Below are 7071 nucleotides of genomic sequence, written 5' to 3'. Positions count from 1 at the left end.
CTCCTATTATTATGTGCAGCACTTTCCTGTGCTTTTCCTGCAGATACAAGGCAGACAAAGGAAGAAGGCCTGAAGCTTATCCAGGTGAGGAAGGCAGACCTCTGGGGAGATGTTTAGCCACTGTTGAGCATCCACGGCAGTCTGTGTAACCAGTATAGAGCAGCCAAAGAGCAAGTAGAATAAATAACTGATTGAATATTTCTCAGAATGGAGGGGGGTACTGTGATGACAAAGGCTACTTTAGCACCAACTCATCTTATTTTACTTTTTTTTAGAGATCAATTAAATCCAATGATGCATTCATTCACTCTGTTAATTCTACAAATAATTAAACTTCTGAGTCAGTCTAGGGTTGGTTTGTAGTTCAGGTAGAAATGTGGTTATTTATGTGACGTGTAATATTATGAAACATAACTCTTCATGAAATAAGTATAGCATTTTTTCTGAATTATTACTATCTAAAATGTAGGGAAATGGGATACAACTATTGAAATTTTATATTCAGTTGTGTATTTCCAATTACTTCCTCTAAAGGATTCTAGGTAACCCTAGGGCACAGGGTAAGTGGAGGGCACATTATCAAAAAATAATTTGTTAAACAAATACTAATTTTAAAAGTATTTTTGATAACTACAAAATATTTATAGTGATAATACAATGTAAAAAAACTACTATTAAGAGAAAAATATTCATACAGGCTTTAACAAACTATTATCCATGCTGTCATAGAACAGAAAGAAAAGTACCAAAGGCATATGACTGACTGGTGTTTGTATAATACCTTATAAGCTATAAAAGCAAACACTATTGGTTGTTCTAAGTGTTGGGTTTGGTTTTTTCCATTAGAAGTACCTGGAAAATTACTATGGCTTTAAGAAGGATGGGGAATCTTTTGTTTGGAAAAGTGACAGTGCAATGTCCCAAAAGTTAAAAGAAATGCAAGAATTCTTTCGGCTGGAGGTGACAGGGAAACTGGATTCTGGCACTTTGGACTTGGTACAGAAACGCCGCTGTGGATTCCCTGACATAGCTGGGTTCTCCACCTTTGCAGGAGAGCCAAAATGGACAAAACAAGTCCTGACATACAGGTAATCACAATGGAATTCTTCATGTCAAGACAGTGTGCAATACAGGGTGAGCGGTAAGAACACAACTGGTTCTTTTTATATTTTGAAGGATAGTAAACTACACACCAGACCTGCATCCAGCAGATGTCAATGCAGTGATCAAGAAGGCGTTAAGTGTTTGGAGCAGTGTGACCCCACTGAGATTCATCAAGAAGGACCGAGGTGATGCAGACATAATGATCTCCTTTGCAGCCAGAGGTAAATCTTTATGCAACTGAGTAATTGCCAAGTTGCTGCAGTATAAGGAGCAGTTGAACTGGAATGATTTCTCCCATACATAGCACATGTGAAGTTCAATGTCCAGTTGAACAAGTGAAACACACAGTTCTTGCTCTAGGTGCTATGGCTACAATTCTTGACAGACTTTGGGGGAGGGCATAGAGGCAGATGAAGAGAGAGAGGAAGAAAATATAGGGAGCTGCCAGTAGCTCACTGGATCTATACCTGCTGTGTGCTGCTCAATGTGTGCATGAACCCCCAGTCAGCTTGTATGGGATTTGTTCTTCAGCTCACAACGACTTCATCCCATTTGACGGCCCAGGAGGCTCCCTTGCTCATGCCTATGCACCTGGCAAGGACTTTGGTGGAGATGCTCACTTTGATGAGGATGAAACATGGACCAAAAGCACAGAGGGTAGGTAATTAAGATCTCCAAACCATTCCTGAAGAAAGTTGCACATGGAATCAAGAGCGCAGTGTCTGTCTTCTCTCTTCTTTAAGAAGTGTTTAAATTGCTGCTGATTTGAAGGAGCACTGGACAGCTGGTTTCATAGCTATATAAAACCTCTGAGCTTCTAGTTTAAGTCCCCAACTCAGCTTCTGCCATGCACTGGAGAGAGACTTATTTTTAAGGGGGCCCTCCCTCTCTCCACTCCTCCAACATTCTTCCCTCACATCTACCTCACTTGCACTGGCCCAGGGTCCTTCTCCCACACTGAATTCTGCAGGATCTACAGACTATTTCCTTGTACTCTGCTATAAGAATTCCATTATTTTAACTTCTGACCAGAATTTCATCTCCAACTGAATTTCCAACAAGAATTTCATTTGTTTAAGCAAGCATCTCTGAAAGCCTCTGACCTACCTTATGCCCTCCATGTTTTTCAGGACAAATAAAAAGACACCAGTCTCCTATTATGTGTTTTGTTTGATGTTTTCAGGCACGAACCTGTTTTATGTTGCTGCCCATGAGTTTGGCCATTCACTGGGACTTTACCATTCCAAAGATCCCAATTCTCTGATGTATCCAGTTTACAGGAAGTTTGACCCTTCAGTACTCCTTCTTCATCAGGATGATATTACTGGCATACAGTACCTCTATGGTAATTCAGATTTTTTCATCAACTACTGCTTATAATTTCAAAGACTTTGGATACCTTTCAGTGACATTTTTGTGTATTGGTATATCTCAATGAGTTCACACTAAAATTTCTTCCATAAACTGCTTCTTTTAGGACCATCTCCTAACACAAACAATGATCAAAGGGAATCTACTGAGATAAAAGACCCAACTGAGTCAAAAGATCCTGTATTGCCAAACAGCTGCAGCTCCAATTTAACTTTTGATGCTGTCACCACTTTCCGTGGAGAAATAATGTTCTTTAAAGACAAGTAAGTCAGCTTCTGGAAGTAAAATAGCTGGGTGTCACTTTTTAAATTATGCCCCACAGCAGAGAAAAATAATCAGAATATCAGCCATTTTAGACAGGAAGACAAGACAGGGAATCAGGAGAAGAGATGGAAAACAAAAACAAAGAGGGTGGTGGAGAAATAAAGAGAGAGGTTTAAGGAGGAGGATGACTTTTGGAACAGGGGCTGCTGTGAATGGAGGGTGAAAAGATGGCTCCTCTGCAAACATGGGCTGTTTTCACTTTAGGCTGTAAACAAGTCCCAAGTGTTCAGCATCTGGGAGAGCAAAACATGTTTGGCAAAACACATCACCAGCTCTGGGACACTTCATACCCTCTTTGGTGTCTTTGCTTTGAGAGAGCTGAGACAGCCCTGACAAATACCTACTTGAAGAGCCCCTGTAGTGAGGATTTAGTATAATAATAAAAAGAAAGGAAAATTGCACTTTTGTTCCCAAAGTCTTACCCCATACCAGCCATGTGAGCCAGGTCCCTCTAAGTTCAATTTCTGCATTAGGGGAAATAAATGTTTTGACAAAAGGGTTCATCTGACCTATTTTAGATGTCTGCATCAAGAAGAGAACAATCCCACCATGCAAATAACTGTCTTTACATCAACTTTACAGGGAATGTAGTATAACTAAGGGTACATGGTTGAGTTTAGTCTGATATATACTGCCCCTGTTGCCATGATGTGTTTTCATGCATTAATGTGTGTGAACATCTGATTTTGTTTAAAACCTGTTATGTATTTACACGAGGCATATTTGGCGCAAACATCCAGCAGTCAGAACAGCTGAATTTGATTTGATATCGTCATTCTGGCCACGGCTGCCACCTGGTGTTGATGCTGCATATGAAATTTCTGAAAAAGATGAAATGGTCATTTTTAAAGGTAAAATGTTGTCTTTTTATTTTCACATGCTATATTCCCAACTAGCCTTGACATTTTGTGTCTGGTTTCAAAATCACTTAAACTGTTTCTGTAGCATTCCACAATCTTTAATTTAGTCCAATAAATTTGTGTGTGTTCAATCATAGAGATAACAAAAGCATTATCCAAGTTAAAGAACATGTATCTTTTTTTTTAATATCCACATAGAAAAATTTCCCCCCCAGAATAAGTGTCATTGCTTTTCTTCTTTTCTGGGAAATTATCTATTGAGTTTAAGAATGATACCACCTGCTTCTTCCAAGCTTGTGGGAAACAAATATAAGTATGAAGAAGGAGTGAAATTTCAGTTTTCAAAAAAAGTTATGTGGATAATTATTGCATTTTTTTGGACTCTACAACTATTTTCAGTTATTTTCAAGTACAGTGGTCATTTTAAGGTAACCATTAGATTTCATGAAAAGGATTGTGTCATTTCCAGAAGAAGATTCTCATAACATGTTGTTATCAACTTTTCTTAATAGGGAATGAATTCTGGGTTGTGAGGGGAGATACCATACTTCCTGGATACCCTCAAAAACTCAAAACCCTGGGTTTTTCAAAGGATGTTACCAAAATTGATGCAGCTTTTCATAATGGAAATGAGGGCAAAACATATTACTTCATAGCGGACAAATTTTGGAGGTAATATTTCCTGTATTACTTTATAAGTAGAAACAAACATAACCACATGATCAATATCCTGTCATGATTTAGGATGCATTAGTCAGGCACTTCTGGTGATCTCTTTCAGTGTCACAACTGGTTGTTGAAAAATATTTGAAAGGAGGTGGAAGAGTACTTTTAAGTTCTCCTTTTAGTTGATTTAACTATTTAACAGTTTGTTTGGTTTTTTGTTTTCATTTAGCTGCCTTGGTTAAAAAGCCATCATACAGCTCCCCAGGTCATCTCAGGAAATCAGGCAGAAGCTCACTATTTATATCAAATATGTTTCTGTGGAGTAAGAAGGAGAATGTCACCCATTTTCCAGTTACTAACAGATAGTTTCATAAAGTTGATGATAAATGCTATGTACTGCAATGAATTATCTGCTGTGAATGGTTATCTTTTTTTTTTTCCAATCCAATCCCTACTGCTCAAGTTTGTCTTACAGGACATAGATTTCTAACAAAGAAAGTGCTCATGTAGTGGAAGCAGTAAATAACCTGAAGTATTGCAGATGAACAAAACTTCTTTTTCCTTCCACCACAATGCCCAAATGATTGTACATACAGAGATCACCACAGAGTAACTATTCAGCCACTTATTTGTAGTTTAGGCAGAAGATTAGACTTCAACATTTTAGGTCGAACTCTTGTAACTCGAATGATGAAGAGTTAGATCATTAAATCTCCTGTTAAGCAAATTATAGAAGGGAAAAGCTTTCACAAGCCCTCTTATTCCAGCACTGATAGATAAAGTCCACTTCACCAATAATGTAACAGCTTGCTGTAAGTAACTTAAGTAAATTGACTTAAAATAGCTTATAACTTCAGAAAAAAAACCCCAGATTTTTCCTGATAAACTTTTCTTACAGAGATATAACATGAAAGCACTCTTTTTTTGATCTATTATCTATCACTCCTTGAGGCATGGTCTCTCATAAAAAACATAAAGCAGATCTATGGTGATGGTTCCAATATTAGGTATTCTTAGATGTATCTTAAGGTGGAGTAAATAGAAGAAATTCACAGAATAATAATGAATTTATGGCAAATTGTGTCTCTCTACCTAAATAATACTGAAAATCTTCAATAAACTTGGTTATCTGTTGATAGGTAGGAGATAATGTGCTGAGAGAATTAATCAAGAGTTGTTTACGGATTTCATTGACTCCTGTTTGTTTATCTCTTTTCTCAGTTATGATAAAAGAAGTCAGTCTATGGATAGGAAGCCATTACTGATAAGAGATATATTTCCAGGAATTAATGGGAAGATTGATGCTGTTTTTCAATATGAAAGTGAGTTGCTGTTCTTACTAAAATCTATACAAAATGCTCAGTGTGATAGGGCTGAGAGTGCTTGGGCAGAGAGAGGCATTTCTACATGCTGCTCAGAATCCCCAGGATGACCAACAAGACCCTGAAGCAGTCACATAACACTCCCATGCTTCACTTCACCCCCTTGAAACATAATGATGGTGCACCTTTGGTGACAGCTGCACATCTGGAAAGGCCAGCTCTAAGGGACAGATGTATCTGTATTCATGCTGATGTGCACATCATGCCACAAAAATCAACACTCAAGACAGTGGCGTCTCAACAATGTAAGGTGTACCTGCTGTGAGAGAGGCTATCACAGCCTGGCCCTCTGACACAAAACAATCAGCACCAGCTTCTCCTGCATGAGGGTGAGTGGTACTTAGGGAGATGCTGGACTAGACTCAAGGGTGCATTCACACTGCCACATGTCACAGCTTCCCAGTTGCCTGTTTGCTCCTCATCTGCTGCTCATCCAAACCCATGCATGTTAATTGTTTCATAACAAATCTTACTTCTTCCTTCGAAACAAGTCTCACACATTGAGCTGAGAGATCTCTCTCCCAGAGAGCAGTGTGGAAGTGACTAGCCCAGGCTGGACCTCTCCTTCCCTGCATGGTATCTGGCAGCACCCATCAAGCAAGTACCTGCTCACACCTTGCTGTGCTCTGTGCCCCACTGGGGAATGTGCAATGCCTACCCACAGGTGGCTAGGAATGCATCCTTCTGGGGGTTTCAGCACAGCTGGTGTGTAAGAGCAGATACTTTACACTGAACAAACGCACGGGATACATCCTCTGTAGTGTGACCTTGTGGGGTTCATTGAATACATGATGCAGCCTGTGCAGCATGTGCATAGCTGGTTTGCTGTGGAAGGTGCCCTCATGCTGCTGTGCCATGTTTTGCAGAGGTTACACCTGGGAGTAGATGCTTTTGGCAGCATAAATGTATCCAAAGGTTGCTTTGAGCTCTTTGAGGATGTTGTTAAAGTGTACATATCTTTATATCTGCAATATCATAATTCATCTGGGTTGGTTTTTGTTTGTTTGTTTTCCTAGGCTTCCTTTATTTCTTCAGTGGAAGAAAGCAGTTTGAGTTTGATCTTCATAAGAAGAGAGTTGCACGCTTCCTAAAGACAAACTTTTGGTTTCCATGTTAAGAAAATGAAATCTGTAAGAAAGAATGTACTGTTACTGTGCCAGAAAAGCTTTTTCTTTTACAAATATATAGAATATGCAGGTACTTCAGCACTAGTCAGCAGATGTCAGTCCCCACACAATCTGTGTTTCTTTAAATAGCAGAACAGTATTTAACATACTGATATGTACATAAGCATGTAGTTAACATCAGGCTGGCTAGCTTACCAAACAACAATGAAGTTTTTACTTTTGATACAAAATTGTGAT

General features: G+C 38.9%; 1 protein-coding gene across 1 annotated transcript; it reads left to right on the top strand.

The window, feature by feature from the left end:
* Nucleotides 1–6824, top strand: LOC309571425 (stromelysin-1-like; the record flags this gene model as incomplete). Its single annotated transcript, XM_082278909.1, has 10 exons — nt 1–84; nt 847–1088; nt 1177–1325; nt 1636–1761; nt 2288–2449; nt 2582–2738; nt 3517–3650; nt 4172–4331; nt 5547–5647; nt 6724–6824. The coding sequence occupies exons 2-10, from the start codon at nt 916–918 to the stop codon at nt 6822–6824; spliced, it is 1263 nt and encodes a 420-aa protein (XP_082135035.1). The 5' UTR covers nt 1–84; nt 847–915.
* Between the last annotated feature and the right edge of the window lie 247 nt (nt 6825–7071).

This window comes from Coloeus monedula (genome assembly GCF_965178545.1).
Source record: "Coloeus monedula genome assembly, chromosome: 3".
NCBI lineage: Eukaryota > Metazoa > Chordata > Aves > Passeriformes > Corvidae > Coloeus > Coloeus monedula.
The sequence above is the reverse complement of the archived record's forward strand: the minus strand, read 5'-3'. Positions and strand labels throughout refer to the sequence as shown.